Source organism: Elgaria multicarinata, chromosome 5, assembly GCF_023053635.1.
Source record: "Elgaria multicarinata webbii isolate HBS135686 ecotype San Diego chromosome 5, rElgMul1.1.pri, whole genome shotgun sequence".
Classification (NCBI taxonomy): Eukaryota; Metazoa; Chordata; class Lepidosauria; order Squamata; family Anguidae; genus Elgaria; species Elgaria multicarinata.
In genome coordinates this window covers 82756798-82775204 of record NC_086175.1, presented here as the reverse complement: position 1 = coordinate 82775204, position 18407 = coordinate 82756798, and the positions used below count along the sequence as shown (strand labels likewise).

The 18407-nt window shown below is 43.0% G+C and overlaps 1 protein-coding gene across 3 annotated transcripts in view; it reads left to right on the top strand.

Annotated features, from left to right (window-relative positions):
- LOC134399012 (ATP-binding cassette sub-family C member 2-like) overlaps positions 1-17818 on the top strand; it is a 37911-nt gene extending 20093 nt beyond the window's left edge. Inside the window, exons 16-28 of one of the 3 annotated variants that reach the window (XM_063126756.1) lie at positions 1056-1128; positions 2297-2339; positions 3018-3237; positions 6133-6287; positions 7016-7171; positions 8946-9145; positions 9773-9899; positions 10949-11050; positions 11421-11564; positions 13401-13559; positions 14426-14592; positions 16199-16393; positions 17321-17818. In XM_063126756.1, the coding sequence (XP_062982826.1) occupies positions 1056-1128; positions 2297-2339; positions 3018-3237; positions 6133-6287; positions 7016-7171; positions 8946-9145; positions 9773-9899; positions 10949-11050; positions 11421-11564; positions 13401-13559; positions 14426-14592; positions 16199-16393; positions 17321-17444 (1865 nt within the window). In that variant the 3' untranslated portion in view covers positions 17445-17818. Of the gene's footprint in view, positions 1-1055; positions 1129-2296; positions 2340-2850; positions 2929-3017; positions 3238-6132; positions 6288-7015; positions 7172-8945; positions 9146-9772; positions 9900-10948; positions 11051-11420; positions 11565-13400; positions 13560-14092; positions 14223-14425; positions 14593-16198; positions 16394-17320 lie in introns of those variants that run through there. The other 2 variants (XM_063126758.1, XM_063126757.1) reach the window with 2 other exon arrangements.
- The last annotated feature ends 589 nt before the right edge of the window (positions 17819-18407 follow it).

The following is an 18407-nucleotide window of genomic DNA, read 5'->3' as shown; positions in this document are numbered from 1 at the left end:
AAAAATGCAATAAATAAGTAAATAAATTTTCTTTTCTATTTTGGAAAGCACTTTGAGCATTTTACACTACTATGTCCCAGAGGTTATTGATTAGATCTGGTATTATTTAGTGAGGAAGTCCAGATATTTCAGCCATACCTTCTTTCTGGCTAGCCTGGGTTATTCACAGTAAATTGAGAAAGAATTCTATAAATTCTGTACCAGACGTTTCAGTACATTTGTGTCCACTAGAGAATGGATGACTGTAATAGTAATTTTAACACTGGGAGTGGTGGTGGAATCTCAGCCTCTTTATCGACATCAGTGGATAAAATGAATGAGTGGAGAAAGTTAACATCACATAACTTCAATGTGTTCAGTATCAGCAATTTGAGTCTCTGTTTTCATTGTGCTGAATTTTAATTTGACCACACTCAAAGATCCAGTTTGCATGTAATGACTGTGGGTTGTTTAACCCATTGTTAGTTGTGGCTGAAAGTGCTCCTCCCCCTGCACGCCTGTCACTTCTGCTTTCAGTCAGCTGCAATCTATAAACCATGGGTGATGGTTGGATTAACTCCTGGTTGTTCATCCCTGAACAACCCACAGTTCCTAGTCCAGATGTCAGAGTAACAACCCAGGAACGGAGCATTCCTGGGCTGTTGATTACAGCTGATTGAAAGCAGAAGTGATGCATGTGGGGGAGGCAGCATGTACACCTGCTGTTGCATGGCCCCACCAATTCCTGGGTGAAACAATGCAGGAATTGGTGTGATGTGTGGATCAGATCAATGTGGGATCCAGAGGTTCCCCTCCGCAAGCGCACAGCCTCCTCTGTGTGCAGAAGAGCTTTTTCTCACTTGGCTCAAGATCCTTGCATGAGAAAAGAACTGAAATCCAGTGATGCCTCCATTTGTATGAGGGGTTGCACGGTCTCTTCTGCAAGTTCTTGCACAGAACAATGCCACTGCTGGAATTTCTTCTGCTGGTGCATCTCTGGATCCAACCCAATATATTGTAGGTTTTTTAGTGGGTAATTAACATAACCAATTTTTAAAACTTTTTCCCCCCTGTAGAACCGAAAGGTGACACTAAAATAAAAGACCATATTATATCAAAGGAAACACAACCTCTGGAGCATAAAGAGAAGTAAGTACTCAAAAATAACTGCTAGAGCCAATTCAATTGGTACACAAAAGGCAGGAAAGCAGAACTGTAAATGCATCATGCTTCTTGTGTAGCATTCAAAGAGGGATCAGTAGATCTCACCTGTACAGAGATCTGTGATCTGCAGCTGGGCCTCATGGATCCCGTGGTCCTGGTGCCCCAAAACTGAAAGTCCACAAAAATAAGTCCCTGGCCTTACCCAAGCTGGGAGAATGTTTATGTGTTTGTTAGGGAAATTGGAAATGAAATTCTAAAATCTTTATTGCAAAAATGTGAAGTTCCTTGATGGTCAGTGTAGTTGGATAAAAAGATACTAGAACAATTTTGAAGCAGAGGGACCAGGGCAATGTACCTGAAACAAACCACCCACCCACAATATGCTCAGATTTTTCCCCTCAACACCCCACCACCACCCAATGTCTAGAGCGGGGAGGGAGAAACAGCTCTGAAATAGAACTTTTGGTTCAAGTAGTCTATGAGAATCACTGTCTAATGGCCATGGGTTCTCCCAATAGTGGGACACCCAATCAGCTCAATGTTTAAAATGAGTTGGGATTGTTGTTGTGCTTAATAAAACTGCTTCCTCACCAACTGGAATAATTTGCCTTGCATTTGGATTTGTGGGACAACCCTCTTCAGTTTGGATTTATTATACCAACATAAAATAAAATAAATAAAAATAAACATAGGGCAGAATCCTCACTTCCATGAGTGGAATGGGGCTCTGTCTCCAATTCTCCCTGCAGCTTTTTGTGCTCACGAAAAGGCTACTCTAAGGATTAGGAGAACCCCACCACCACCTTCCAGAACAGTATGGGATGTGAGGATGAAGAGAGAATTGATGGAGATCAGCCCCTTTTGTGCAAGTGGCAATGTGTCCTGTTTGTGTTCCAAACTGCAGTGTGAATATTAACTAAAATTAGTTGTTGTTACTCATATTCATACCCACATAGATTATCCTCTCCTACCGTCTCCACCTGTAACTAGCATGGGATTGGGCCACACCTGGCCATCACATCCTTTGGGGATGGAGTAGTCCCTGCCTACTCTGTGAAATTACTAATGATTTCAAAATGACTTATTTAGATGAATTCTATGCCTATTTTATTTCAATGTAAAATTACACTTTTTGTAATTCTTTTGATCAAAGGAGTATGTTCTCAATGAAGAAGGAAAAAGTTGCTACTGGTTCGGTAAGAATTTTTCAAAAATAATTATTTGCGTCTTTCTAGAATACGATGGGAAGTTAAAATAACTGAACGGGATGCATGAAAAACAAGAATAAACTCTACTATTTCGAGACAGGGTAAACGTCTTTTTGAGGATTGTGAATCATATTACAATATGCCAAATCTGATTTTATCAGTCTCCATGGTGAAGTATAGACAGCTTACAGAGCAAACCCAAGTGGGGATGGAGGAGTTAAGTGGCGGATGATTTACTATTCCAAAGCCTTTCTGGCTCATGCCAGCCAAGACAGAAGGGGTATGTGTGTGCGTGCGGAGTGGGTGGGGAGTTTTTCCTAAAAACAGGCTCAGCTGAACAACCCTTGCTCCAACTTTGCATAGTTGATGGGCCTGATCCTGGGACCTCTTGGGAGGGTCAAAGGGGCTTTGGATCCAAGGCTGCCTTTGCCTCAGCCCTGGAATGCCCTGTTTTGGGACCTACCACCAATGGCAGATCTTTGTCCATGGAGCTTTCTGCAGGCGTATCAGGGTCCTCCAGGAGAGGGACATTTCCGCCCCATCCATACCGCCCCCCCTTGAGGCAGCAGATCGTCAGGTTAGGATTGCACAGTTACTTTGCCTAATTAATTTCCCAAGAGTCTTTGTATATATATATAACTTTTATGTGTATCTCTTTATATTCAGATGAAAATGTCAATTATTTTGAAATACCTACAAGCCTTTGGCTGGTCCTGGATGTGGCTAACTATAGCAGCTTACCTGGGACAAAATGCAATAGCCATAGGACAAAACCTGTGGCTCAGCACATGGACAACAGAAGCAAAACAAATTAAAGACTTCACAGAATGGATACACTTAAGAAACCACAAGCTCAGTATCTATGGGCTCTTGGGTCTCATACAGGGTAAGCCTCTGTGTATGACTAAGTGGACTGCTATCTTTGGTTACCAAAATTTAATTGCCTCGGCATTCCTTAACCTGAATAGTCTCAGATATTTTCTAATGAAACAAGATGTATCGATCAGTTTTGAAAGAGGAAAGAATGCCTTGTATTAATACTGGAATTGATATGGTTATTGATTGATTGTATTTATATCTGCCTTTTTTTCCTCCAAGAAACCAAGGCAGTGTACATAATCCTCCTTTCCATTTAATCCTCACAACAAGAACCCTGTGAGGTAGGTTGGGCTGAGAGTCTGTGGCTGGCCCAAAGTCACCCAGTGAGCTTCCATGGCTGAGTGGGGACTACAACCCAGATCTTCCAATTCTCAGTTCCACACTCTAGCTGCTACACCACACTTGTTATAATGTTAGACTGGGGGTCAGTTTACACAGTCGTTTTGCAGGGCTTGGCCCTTCTTCCCCCACTTACAGATGGTAACAGATTGTCTGAACTGTTCGTCAAGGTCACAAAGGAGGAAAGGAACCTCTCGTGCAAGCACTGAGTCATTACTGACTCTTGGAGGGACACCAGCTTTCGCTGACGTTTTCTTGGCAGGCCTTATAGCAGGGTGGTTTGCCGTTGCCTTCCCCAGCTGTTATTACCTTTCCCCCAGCTAACTGGGTACTCATTTTACCGACCTCTGGAGGATGGAAGGCTGAGTCAACCCGAGCCAGCTGCCTGAAACCAGCTTCCGCTGGGATCGAACTCAGGCTGTGGGGAGAGTTTCGGCTGCAGAAACTGCTGTTTTACTGCTCTGCTCATGACAGTTCTTATAACCATGCCCCCAAGGAGAGTCCAAAAAATTGCAGGCAGCTGTGCTGAGCCTTATCAACAAACCAGTACTAGCAAATTTCATCTCTACCAGGAGCAGGACTTTTGTAAAGCTAATAGGTCATAATTGCCGATTAAAGACCAAGCCACCCCAAAATACTTTGCATTACAACAAGGAACAATATACTTTTGCTTGGAAAATGTATTTACAACCCCAACCCCACTATTGTGAGAACTGCAACTAAGCTAAAAGGGAACAGAGGACCCTAAAACAGCCTGCAACCTTAAAACAGCCCGTGGGTTCTGGGTGGTTTAACAACCACCCAACAACTCACCCTCCCCGGGTTCACATGTAACAATCTATGGCAGCACCCCCACCACCACACCCTGAATATTCAAAATGGTGGTGGCCAACGTGACGAGAAACCCATGGGAGAATTCACCCACAGTGGCTTCTTGTTAGGTGTGAACCAGGGTGTGTTTGTTTGCATGCTCTGTCACCAAAAGCTTACCAGCATGACTGAGCAGCTGCATGGGCCCATGAATATTTGAAGGGCCGCTGGGCTGCTCTGTACTGGGTGTAAACTTTACTCCATTATCTCTTGTTTTCTCAGCACTCAAGTGATCAACAGATTGGGTAGATTAAAGACCACTGGAGTGACACAACTGGTGCACTCATCAGGGCAGTGAGACTGCTGTGTGGAAGCAGTTTTCTATTAATCCTCTCTCCAAACATCCAGTGAGGGTGCACTGACCTGCAAGTCAACAGTGCATCCTCACTAGATGTCTTATCCTTTGCAGGACTCATTCCCACAAAAGGTTACAGCTGACATGACCATTATATTATTATTATATTATTATTATTTATTCAATGTATGAGTCGCCCTATAGTCAAAGCTCACAGGGTGACATATGTAATAAAAGTCTGGTGCAGTGGCTGGACTCTTGGACTGGGACTCAGGAGATCCTAATTCTATCCACACTTGGCCATGAAGCTCACTGGGTGACTTTGGGCCAGTCACCAACTCTCAGCCTAACCTACCTCATAGCATCGTTGTGAGGTAAAACGGAGAGGAGGAGGAGGATCATGTGAATCACCTTGCCTATGCGGCAGAGTCTTGCTATTTACTGTTTTACTCTGTACAGCACCATGTACATTGATGGTGCTATATAAATAAATAATAATAATAATAAATAATTCTTTGCAAGAAGAAAAAAGGTGGGATATAAATGTAATAATAAATCAAACAAAAACAAATATGATAAAACCAAGTCTAAAACACATTAAATTATTTTTAAAAACAACAACCCAACAATAACAATAATTTTACATAATTTTAAAGGGGTTAAATAACAAGCAGCTAAAACACAGAGAATGACTGTTTTAAAATGCAGCATTAAAACATATTAAAAATAAGCAGCAGTTAAAAGTTATTTTTAAAGGTCTTTATATAATGTTTCCATTCTCCATAAATAGTTCTATTCCACTGAGGATATATATATATATATATATATATATATATATATATATATATAGCACAGTTTGGTAGTAGGAATACATGATACAGCTGTATTGTAGCAATCCCCAGATGCAGGCCTGTCTAAGACCTTGGTAACTTTGGCATGGTGGATAAGCTCTTACACGACTTGGGGCCTTGGTACCTGAAGGAATGCCTCCTCCCCTTTGTACCTGCCCATACCTTAGGGTCATTCACGGAAGCAAGTATTTTTAAAAAAATATTTTAGTATTTTAAGCACTTTATTAATTTACTCTCTGCGACATGGTTTTATCTCTCATTCCTGATAGGATACTATATTTCTTATGCTGTGTTGGCACACTTGATTAGTTTTCTATTCTTGGTTGCTTTTCATTGGGATTTTATTTGTATCATTATTATAATGTTTTAAATTGTAAAGTGCCTAGAGAAATGTATTGTATGAGGTGTTTATAACAAATGAAATGAAATAAATTAAATAGACAGCTTGAATGGAGAGACTCCTATTGTGAGCCCTTTGAAATGGAATTGACTGGATTGTGGGCCCTTTGATAAACCTTAACTGTGCCTTCCCTATTATTCCCCCAAGGTTTCCTGGTTTGCTGTGGTGCCTACGTGCTTACGAGAGGATCTCTCTGTGCCTCTCGGGCATTGCACCACCAGATGTTAGACAGTGTGCTGCACCTTCCACTCCAGTATTTTGAGACTCATCCTGTAGGTCAAATCATCAACAGATTCACCAAGGTAAAGAGCAAATAATAATCACATTTTAATACCAACTTTGGAATGTGGATTAGGAGGTGCTGGCTGTGGGAAAATGACTCACCCTTCACTGCCTTCCCTTGCAAAGTGAATGGCTTTCATATCTTTATCAATGCAAGAAGCCACTGTCCCATTTCCCCTTCCAGTAGGGAAAAAGATACACGGGCAGGGCAGTACAAACTGAATTTCCCCCTCCATCATTCAAACCAGAAATGTCAATAAAAGACAGCATTCTAGCATGTTTTAAACTTGACTTTCTATGCTGGGAGACAGAAATATTGCATTATTTTGCCATCCCCATAAGAAGCTCTTGCCTTTACCAAACCTTCTCCTGGGCTGTATCTAGGCTGAAGCTGAAAGTTTTGGGTATACGAGGTGTTGGGACCAAAATTTGGAGGAGGAAGTGGCAGCAGCCAAGGAGCTTGGTATAAATCCCCTGCTGTACGTTAAGTGACTGTCTAAAACCTGTTTCTGGAAGGCAAGTGAGGGATGAATGCACTTAGAATGGCACTTAGAATTACTCTCCAAATGTTCTAGCATGTGTAGACAATGCCTTTTAATAGCATTTATCCAAGAAGTCAGGCTTTGATGTCAACTAGACTTTATTACCACTTCTGGTCTTGAAAGGTTTGACTTTTAGGACTGGAGCTCTACAAGCCTGTCGGTAGAGTGAGAATTGAGCATCTTCTTTTCGTTGCGCATTATCTTAGGACATGTTTATAGTTGACATACGTTTCCATTATTATCTACGGACCTGGCTGAACTGTACACTGGATGTTGTTGGAACAATCCTCGTAATTGTGTTTGCATCCCCGCTGTTCATATTGGTGGTGGTTCCACTTGGATACCTATATTTCGTCATTCAAGTAAGTTCACTAAACTCCAGGGAGGGGGAATTAGCCTTTTCATTCCTTTCTTTTCATGAACGATAGGATCTAACAGGAAGTGAAGGGAACTGCATTTCTCTTGGGCAATCAACTTGCATTTCATAATGCAGAGAAAAAGTGGCTATGCACAGCGCTAGGGCCATTTTCATCCTAAAGAGCGCTAGAAGGCCTTGTAAGAGCCTTAGAAGGTCTTCTAATCCACTTGTCTGATTTAATTCTTCAGACCAATCAGGTGGAAGCTGGCTGAAGGAGCTTCCACGGAGCAACTTCTCCACATAGTAGGTATAGTGTGGTTCGTCTCTTAGATCCCTCACATCCAATAGCAAAGTGGTAAATTTGAAAAGCAAGTGGTCATCATGACATTCCCTACACCATGTCTCCAGAGAGAATTAAAAAAATCCAGGCAGCTCTGTTGATCCATATCAACAAACCAGTTCTAGCAGTTTTCATTGTAGCCCAGAAGCAGGTCTTTTCTAAAGCTATTGGGTCCTAAATGTCCATTCCAGCCCAGAATACTTTGCATTACAACAGGGAACAATATCATTTAACTGAGAAAATTCATCCCTGCCCCCAGCTGCTATGAGGATTGCAGATAAGCTCAGAGGGAGGGAGGAATTCAGAGAGGGGTGGTAGGATGACCTCATTAGTCCCTGCTAATTAAAAACAACAACCCCGACAGACTGCCTCTTTGGAAAACCTGTCTCCACTACATCACTGCTCATCTCATATGATGATCCGGAAACTGTCCATGTCAACTACTCCACAGGGCAAGATCCTAAAAATTGCTTGTTTTATTTATTATTTACTTACAAAAGTTAAATGATCTCCTTTATTGTATTATATTCAAAAATATTTTGATTAAAATAAACTTTTTAAATAAATCCATTCCCTATTCCAATAAATTTGATAGGGCAATATCTAACGCTGCCTCTACTCCTCAGCTGTTTGTGCTGCACCAGCGGGACCCACCACCGATGCACCAGTAGGCCAGCGCTTCCTAGAGCAATCCTGGAAACTAGCTGAAATGCTAGTTTCCAGAACAGGACAAGTCCATGGAGCTCCCTTCTACAAATACTGCTGACTTGTTCCATTCTAGAAGTGAGTGTTTTGTCTCATGTTTGGTTGCTTTAGGAAGCGCTAGCTTCGCATTGCCCTGGCAGCGGGTACTGCTGGCATATGGGTAGCATTGGATACTGCCCAGTGTTCCCACATCTGATACTCCCCAAACTGCTGGATTGCACATAGATGTTTGGTTTTCCTAATGTCACAAATGCAGGTATTTTTGGAAAGCCTTGCCATTAACCATTGTTAAGGGATCCAGAGCCATATAATCCTATCAAATTTTGATAGTTTTGGCAGTACTATTTCTTCTGCAAACACTCTTCCATTTTGGGCAGCAATTATGTTACAGCTCAGGTTGTATGTCAATAAGGATAAACGAATAACTCCCCCCAATATGGGTCAAGGGCCAAACTAATCCGTCTTTACCTCTTGAACAAAGAGACCTAATGTTCCCATGGGATCAGTTGGCCTCATGACTCTGTGTGTGACTGAAATCCAAAGCCAAGGAAAAGGAGCCACACGAGGAATGTCAAACAGCCAAAAACAAAGGGATAGATGAAAAGGATATCTTATTCCTGTATAAAATGTATACCATATGTCATGATACCCCACTGCTTATGGCAAAATGTGGATTTCTCCAAATATGTATGGCAACTTCTTACTTGCTCTTTATTTTGTGTGGTTTTACCAGCGATACTATATCGCTAGTTCCCGACAAATCCGACGACTGGCTCATGTTTCACACACACCTATAATTTCACACTTCAGTGAAACGCTGTTAGGCGTTTCTACAGTCAGAGCATTTGGACATCAAGAAAGGTTTATTAAACAAAACAGAGATGTGATCAACGAGAACCTGGTTTGCTTCTACAACAATGTGATTTCAAACAGGTACCATCTTAACACTCTTTAACTTTGTGTACCTACTCAATGGTACTGTAATCTGTTCTGACTGGTGAACGTATGTTCTCAGTGCAGTCCTATGACTGCTTTTGTTCATAGATTTGCAGCCAACATTTCTGTACTCTTACTGGGGAGCAATGTCCTCTGAACGTGGTGGGACTGACTGCTGAGTAAACATGCATAAGCTTGCACTGCATGGGTATGATGTAACGAAAGTTAAGCACATTTAAGTTTTATTGGTTTCAGCGGGAGAGTTGAGTACCTTAATTCTTTACCACTTAAGATAGCAGAACTTAAAAGACTTAAGCTTTGGCTAGATAATTTCCTTAAATGAACAAAGTGTAATTTTATGCCTCTTCTCCCCTGCTCCCAAGTTGATCAATTGCATTTACCAAAGTGATATTCTAGCACTCAGTTTAGTAAGGGCTTGATTTTTTCAGAGTAGTTAAGAACTTGTAATATATAAATGCTTACCATGTGATTAGAAGTGGAAGATAGTAACAACATAGATGTTTAATATAGGCAACTTTATTTGTATACTGAAGATAAAATTTATGTAAAATAGATTTATTGAATGCATATCAAATTCTGTCTTTCTGGATACCTTTATGACAGATGGCTGGCTGTCAGACTTGAATTTCTAGGCAACTTGATGGTCTTCTTTGCTGCATTGCTTGCGGTGTTTGCTGGCAGCAACGTGGATTCTGCTACAGTGGGATTATCAATATCCTATGCATTAAATGTACGTAATCTTTCTCACCATTTTTGATGTGGTATTTGTGAGCAGGGTTTCAGGGCTCCTGGGTCATTCAGGTATGCAGGACCAGCAAAAATCCAGCCACTGAAGCTGCTGAATATCTAGTTGTCATGTAGCTGTTACAAAAGTCCTGCCAAGAAAACTGTTGGGAATCCTGTTTGAAAATGACAATATAATAGTGTTATTGTAGTAAGCCAAACAAACTCTACAGAAACCCATCAAATGCAAGAAGTGTCATTGCGTTTCTCACACATTGACCTGGTTTGCAAGAGTGGGAGTGAGCTAGTATGCTGAGCAGGCATGTCAGGTGTTTCCATTTTCAGTCAACAACATCCAGTTGGCCAGGTCATTTGGTTATTGAGCACTGGGTTATTTAGAGGCTAAAAAAGGCAGTAATTAAACCATGGTTGTTTTGCCCCTAAATAACTCAGCATTCCAGGTTTACACATCACGTTGTACAACCTACAACCTGACCAACTGCAGGTTGTGATTAAAAGTGGAAGTGAGGAGTACATTGGAAGCAATGCACTCCTGCTTGTGTACAGCAAATTGTTGGTTAATTACCGGGTCTATGGAGAGTTGTGATGTGCAAATTCAGAACCATGAGTTGTTTCACCAGGCTACAGAGGCAAGAGTGATGAATCTACCTACCCCCTGTCTGCTCTTTATGCCTGTACTACAGCACCGCAAAGGCATTTGGGAGACAAGGAGGGAGTGGCTGAAGGAGGAGGAAATTAAACAATCCAGGAATTGAAAAAACAGCCTATGCTCTCCATGATCATCTGGCAGACAAATCATGGGTAAATTCTGGATAAGGCATCAACCCATTACTCTGTGCTGTTGTTAAGAACGAACCAGGTCTCTATCTAGGAACTCTTTTTTTAAAGTATGTCTAATAGCTTGTGGATGTGGCATTTTAAGGATAAAAAAAGCACTTTGTCCTGTATCTTCACTTTACACAGTGACTTCCTGGAACATTACATATTTTAAGAAAGCTTTATCACTGCAGCGTGTTATATAAACATTTATTTCAGATAACTCAAAGTTTGAATTTTTGGGTCCGCAAAGCCTGTGAAATTGAAACCAACGGAATCTCTATTGAGAGGGTTTGTGAATATGCAAAAATGGACAAAGAGGTAAGCATTTTTAAAGGAATGAAAATAGTGTATGGACTGTTTTTAAACATCTATTTTTTTAAAGTGAAAAAGTTAGTGCTCCCTATTTAATGAGCCATGTGGATGCCTTTTTTCTTTCGTCTTTTCAGTTGGGCTCAAAAACTGCAAAGCTCAAAACTTTTCACAGGTTCACACTGCAATCCTATACACATTTACATGGGAGCAAGGCCCAGTGAATTTAATGGGGCTTACTTCTTAGTTGCCATATAGAGGGAATTTTATTGCCTATGTCTGTTCTGCTGTTGACTTTAGGCTGGGCCTTTCTTATGTAAGCCATGCTGTAAGAGCTGAACTTTTCTGAGCTGCATGCTTTGTCATTTATCTGTTTTAGGCTCCCTGGATACTATCCAACCGGCCACTTGTGGGATGGCCCAATGAAGGAATAATACAGTTTGTCAATTACCAAGTTCGGTACAGGTCAGATTTGGGCTTAGCTCTACAGGATATATCATTTCAAAGCTGCAGGGAAGAGAAGGTAAAGTGTACTGCATAAAACATAATGTGCTCATGGGACCCACTGCTCATGCAATGGGGCTTCTGGGCTTCTACAAATAAGTGTGAAAACAAGTGGAAATGCTAGTTTCTGGAATGGGGCAGGTCAGTAGAATTCAAAGAAGCATCTGCTGGTGTTGCCAATTTAAGTTATTGCCTATGGATGAATGGATAGGCACATTGTGCTTTACTGACTTTAAAAGGTTGGTCCATTGACTTTAATGGAGGGCTGTAACCTGTATGTATTAAATTGTACATTCCTCCTCTGTTGAAGTGAATGGAGCAGTTTGCATGTATTGCAGCTCATGCGCACATCACAAGATCCATAGAGCTATAGTTTTGGGCAAATGTATATCTCAACAAGATTGGCAGCCCAGTGTCCTTTGCCTGGTGGTGTAGAGGACCCAGGGCTCGCAGGCATGCAGCACCAGCACTTTTTTTTTATTAGCAGAGACTATGATGTCATCTGCCACCCTGCTACCCCCCTCAGAATTTCCCATTCTCTCTGAGCTTAGCTGGGATTGTCACAGGAGCTCAGGGAAACTGCAGTTGAGCTGAACTGCACACTGAGGTTAACTGCAATTGTCACAGGAGCTCATGGAAAACAAATTTTCTCAGCAACAATATTGTTCCTTGTATGCAAAGTTGTTTGGGCTGGCTGGGTCTTAAATGGGCACTTAAGACCTATTTGCATTACAAAAGATGAAAACTCCCCCAGGACTGGTTTGTTGATATGGATCAACACAGCTGCCTGCAGGTTCAGACTCACTTTGGGGGCAGGGCTATGGGGAGTGTCATGATGAGTGCCTGCACTTCAGAATTTTCCACAACACAACTGCCTTGACTAACTGAAAACCCATTCAATTCTTGGTTGAGATTATGGGGTACAATCCATATTCATGTGGATGAGTGTGCTCTGTTGAGACCTATGGCTCTCCCTCCATGCACAGGCACTGTGGGTGGGTTGTGAGCTTGGTATACCACAGCCATTGTTTTCTGCTGCTGTTGATCACTAACTTCCTGCTGTCCTAGAGGGGATCTACACAGCGTCCTGAAGGCGCTTGCGTGCGCCTCCAGTGCGCCCCGAAACTCCTTGTGTAGATCCTGCCTACCTGGCCAGAAGAGGCAGAGGCGGCGGTGGCGGCGGTGGTGGCGGCCCTTCTTCTTGCTGTTATCACGTTCCCCCAGCCCGCTCTGCCTCGCGTTGCCAGCCCCTTGCTTGCCTAACTTCACCTCCTCCTCCCACTCGGCCATGCTGCCGATCTGGGTTTGGGGCGAGGGTCTCCTGGCCCGCCCGGCGAACTCCCCTCCCTCAGCCCCCACAGAGGCAGCTCCCAGGGAGCCGGGGTCTCGCCGCCGCCGCATGGTTTCAGGCGCTGCCAACCGCCGCCGCACCGGGGGAAGTTCTCCCGGGCTGTCTGGGGCCTGGCAGATGGTGTCCCGAAGGTCGGAGAGCTCGGCGGAAGAAGCCGCCGAGCCCGGAAACTTTTCGCCCCGTCCCCGCGAGGGGCGATGCGGGGCCACCTCCTCCTCCTCCTCCGCCTCTTCTGGCCAGGTTAGGGGAGGATCTACACAAGGAGTTTCGGGGCGTACTGGAGGCGCACGCAAGTGCCTTCAGGACACTGTGTAGATCCTCCCCAGGTAGAACTCTCTTGTTTAAAGGCTTCTACTTCTAAAGAATGTTGTGTTGTTCATCTTGAAAATGTATAATTTTCTTTTACAAGTGTTGAAATAATTTGGTGAAAATTGTGTTATGGCTTTGACATCTGCATAAGTGAAAAACAATGTGAATATCTTTTGAAAAGGAATCTTGTTACAGATTGGGATCATTGGAAGAACAGGAGCTGGCAAATCAACTCTAACAAACTGTTTATTTAGAATACTAGAAAGAACCAGAGGCAAAATTATCATAGATGGCATTGACATATCAACAATTGGTTTGCATGATCTACGTGGCAACCTTAACATTATACCACAGGTTAGAATGTTTTATGCATATAGCTACATCATATAAGCAGTTAAATTTTCTAACAGAAAAGACTTTTGAGTCCCATTGTTGTTGTTGTTGTTATTTCACTGCAATAAATGTATCCGTTAGGTCCACCATGTAGATTTGACTTTGCTTTTAAAGTTCTGGTGGTAGAACTTTAGTTTGGGCCTACAACTCTCATCAGCCCCAAGCCAGCACCGCTAGTGATGAGGGGTCATGGAAGTTATAGGCCTAAATATCTGGAAAGTACAAGTTGCCCATCCTTTCTTAGTTACACAATTGTGGGAGTAAGAAAAGCAGGAAATAATATCTTAATAGGTATCAGCCATTGGTTACCAGGGATTCTTGAATAAGGCCTGGCCCACACCTGCTTTGTGAAGTGCAGTCAGAACAGAGTTTCATCCGATAGATCTAGGGATGCTTCCAAAGTTTTATGAGGTTGGGTTTGGAAACGAACTTGAGAGCAGGAGGAGCGCCTAAAAGTCTGTGTCCAAAAATATGGCTCGCTTTATGTTCCTCAGAGTTCCCTTCTGGCTTAGAAAAGAATTGCTGGGTCTCCCAACTCCTCTACTAGCATCCCTCCAAAAGCTGTTGCAGCAGCACCGAGGACAAGTATATCCTGTATGGTCACCTGGGTTCATCCCACAAGCACAATTCACTGTAAGATAGGAAACTATTGTAAGCAATTTTATACGTTTAATTCTCAAAATTATTGGTCACATTTATCAAAACTTATTTCCCCATTAAAGCATTTTTGCTACAATGTCAACATGAAACTCAAACTCTTCCGTTAATGCATTTTTAAAAAAACTGTCTTGCTTACGTTGAGATATTGCTGAAATGTTATTCCATAGGACCCAGTCTTATTCTCAGGGACGCTGAAGTCCAACTTGGATCCATTTGGAAAATATTCTGATCTTGAACTGTGGGATGCCCTGGAATTGTGTGACTTGAAGAATTTTGTACAGTCACTCCCAAAGAAACTTCTACATGAGATTTCGGAGGGTGGCGAAAACCTGAGGTGTGACTTAAACTGTATTAAGGGGTGGCTAAGTAATCTGAAGAATACTAACCTCCACTTGCTCATTAGCTGATCCACCTAGTCCTAGTGTTCTGAAATGCTGTTGTGGTGAATATGGCCTAGTGAAAAACCAAGGGCAGCATGTATTTTATGTCTTCCTGGCAAGCATCCAGTCCTGCAAACTCTGGTCAGTACAGCAGTGAAGGTTGCTCACAGACTGTGTACAGCACAACATTGCAGGCATTTATGCAGGGAGTGGGGAAGTTGAGGGGATGTGGGTCATTCCTGGGCATGGTCCCAGAGCCAGTGTTGCAGTGTGTTTCATATCTATATTTGGTTGAGAAGTGTACTCAATCCCCTGTGTCCTGACATACAGATGTGGGATGCTCAAGCATGCCAGTTTAGCTGCTTCATTCCTTTCCCCTTCCAACCTGTAAGGCATTGACACGCCTAGGCGCACCTGTACTATTCAGGTACAGGCTGGGTTTGCACCATCATGATGGGGGAAGGAACCATCGTGATTCCTGCCCTGCGTGACTGCTATTTGCATAATCTGAGACACAGCGGGGGTTGACTTGTTGTGTAAGCCGGTGCTGGGTGAAGTGACAATCACTTTGTAGCCACCCTAAAACCCACAATGTGCAATAAAGGTTCCAGGATGGCAACCAAAGTGACTACCACTGTGCAACATGCCCACCCTCAGTCCATCATGGGAGAGCACGGAAATGGCTGCACACGCAACATGCATGGGGGTGGGGGAAAGAACCATGATCATCCAAACCAAGTCACAGTATAGTAGTGAAACCAGGGCTGGCAAGCTCAAGTGCCTGCGATTTTTCAGGAGCAGGGTCGATAACATCATCCGCCCACCCCCTCTGCCAACAGGCTTTCCTGTTCCCTCTGAGTTTAGCTGCAATCCTCACAGTAGCTGGGGTGCGTGGAGGGTGGGGGATGGATTTTCCAGCAACAATATCTTGTAGAGAGCTATCCTTGCTATAATGTAAAGTATTTACATGCACACTGGCTCAGTTATGACCAGATAACTGTAGGCCAAAGTAAAAGACAAAGGAAGAGGCAAAATGTACCATTCAATATTCCGAGATAATGGTGTGATGGTAAATTTTGAACCGCAGATGTTCATCATGACGGTCCCATAGCCACACTTCCAAGGACAGTAAAAATACAGGCAGCTGTGTTGATCCATATCAACAAAACAGATCTTGCAGTTTTCATCTCCACCAGGAGCAGGTGTTTTGCAAAGCTCATTGACCACTCAAGACCAAGACACCCCAAAATGCTTTACATTACAGCAAGAATAGCTCACAACAATTTATTGCTGCTGGAAAATCCATTCCCCCCATCCCCCACCCAGCTACTGCGAGGACTGCAGCTAAACGTCTTCACTTTGAGCTCTCTTGAGCATGCAGATCACCAGAATATCCCATGTAGTCAGGGCTGCTGGATGGACGTTCTTCATTATTTTCATGCTCTCTCTTGCATTCCCATTCATAAGAAGTGAGAGCAGCCATCAACTGCCCATTGCCAAAGCGAGTTCCATGTTTTTTTGAGAAACCAAACAACCCCAAACCAACTTTTGTTTTAACAGCGTGGGGCAACGGCAGCTTGTTTGCCTTGCTCGTGCTTTGCTGCGGAAGACCAAAGTACTAATCTTGGACGAAGCGACAGCCTCTGTTGATATTGAAACAGATCATCTAGTACAGTCCACAATCCGGAAAGAATTTCACAACTGCACAGTGCTAACCATTGCCCACAGGCTGCATTCCATAATGGATTCTGATCGGTAAATTGTTATAACTGACTTGTTGACCCTCCACCCCTGGCCATACACATACTTCTTTATAACCATATAGCAGCTGAAAATCAACGATCAAAAACAGTGGTTTGTACCAGTACAATAGTGAAAAAGTGCACGTGCACGCACACACACGAGTTCAAAATGTTCTATAAACACGATTTTCAACGAAAAGACGTTGCCATCTACTGTCTACTGACTTCTAGATAGTGCCACTGAATTTGGTGGAACTTGCCCATTGTAATGTGTGAAGTTCAGTGCTGGCCCAAGAGATTTTGCTGCCTGAGGTGAAGGACAAGGTTGTTCCTTCCCCCCCATTCCTGGTACAGAAACCAACCAAACTGGCAATTGAATAGTACTTCCATACTGGGGATAGGACAGCATCCTCTACCACACCTTAAGGCAGTAGGGCAGACTACCTGGCACATACACCTGTCCTTTGACACCTTGTCACTGCCCCACGTCTCTCAGCATCTGCCACCCGAGGTGGCTGCCTCACTCTGCCTAATGGAAGGGCTGCCCCTGATGAAGCGTGGTGCTCACTTGTGTTTGCGGTATAGATAGAAGGATATTTGCTTGATAAAAAGGTAAGTTGAGGGTATTCTAACATGTTTAGAAATGTCTTCCGATCGTACCTGTCTTTTAAATGATGCTGCCCAGGATTGAACCTGGGCCCTTCTGCATGCAAAGCATGTGCTCTAACACTAAGCTGTTGTCCCCTCCCCATGAAACTACAGCTAGCCTACATAGTCTGGACAAGGCTTTCCCCAGGAAATCTTGATTTAATAAACACATGACATGCTCACTGTAAAAAGTTTTATTTTGCAAGTTGATCAATTCCGAGTCTTCCTTGTTTGAGTCAAAGCAGATGAACAGGGTTTCCCATTAATTTTTATTTATTTATTTATTTTGCAGGTTGCTTGTTCTTGACTCCGGAAGGATTGCTGAATTCGATACTCCAGAGAGATTGTTACAACAGAAAGGCATGTTTTATGAAATGGTATTAGAAGCTGGAATACAGCAAGAGATGGACAGCTAACTTACAAACACTGTGTACATATTTCCCCCTGAATTCTGCTATGAAAATAGTGTAAATATTTGTTTCCTTTTATAATGAAGTATACGATTTTAAGGAGGGGCAAGTAATTGACTGAACTGTCAGCAGTAAATACCTTTAATACAAGGTGTATGTGCCTTGACCAATCATGCAAGTTGTATTGGTTAGAATGATTGTACTAAATCTATAGCACTGGGACGTTCATGGTATATCTTTAGTGAGTCAGATTAAGAGTTCTGGACCATCTGCTATCTTTAACAGGTCTGTATCGATTTCAAGTACATAATATATCTATATATTATGTACTTGTTATCATGATCGGTCGCCTGTGAGGAATGTACAAAGTGTTCTAGAAGAATCAGCAGAAACCTGTCGGGGCTGCACTTTGGGTGTGAGGCAGTAAGCCTGTGTGCACCAGTTGCTGGGGAACATGGGCAGGAGGAGGCTGTTGCACCCATGTCCTGCTTATGGGTCCCTGGTTGACAGCTGGTTGGCCACTGTGTGAACAGAGTAATGGACTAGAGGAACCCTAGAACCAGGGGACATCCCATGAAGCTGATTGGTGGGAGATACAGAACAAATAAAAGAAAGTACTTCTTCACACAGCGCATAGTTAAATTATGGAATTCACTACCACAGGATGTAGTGATGGCCACCAATTTGGATGGCTTTAAAAGGGGGTTGGATAAATTTCTGGAGGTGAAGGCTATCAGTGGCTACTAGACCTGATGGTTGTGTGCTATCTCCAGTATTTGAGGCAAGAAGCCTGTGTGCTCCAGTTGCTGGGGAACATGGGTGAGAGGGTGCTGTTGCACCATGTCCTGCTTGTGGGTCCCTGGTCAGTGGTTGGTTGGCCACTGTGAACAGAGTGCTGGACTAGATGGACCCTTGGTCTGATCCAGCATGGCTCTCCTTACGTTCTTATGACATGTGCCAGAGTGAGGG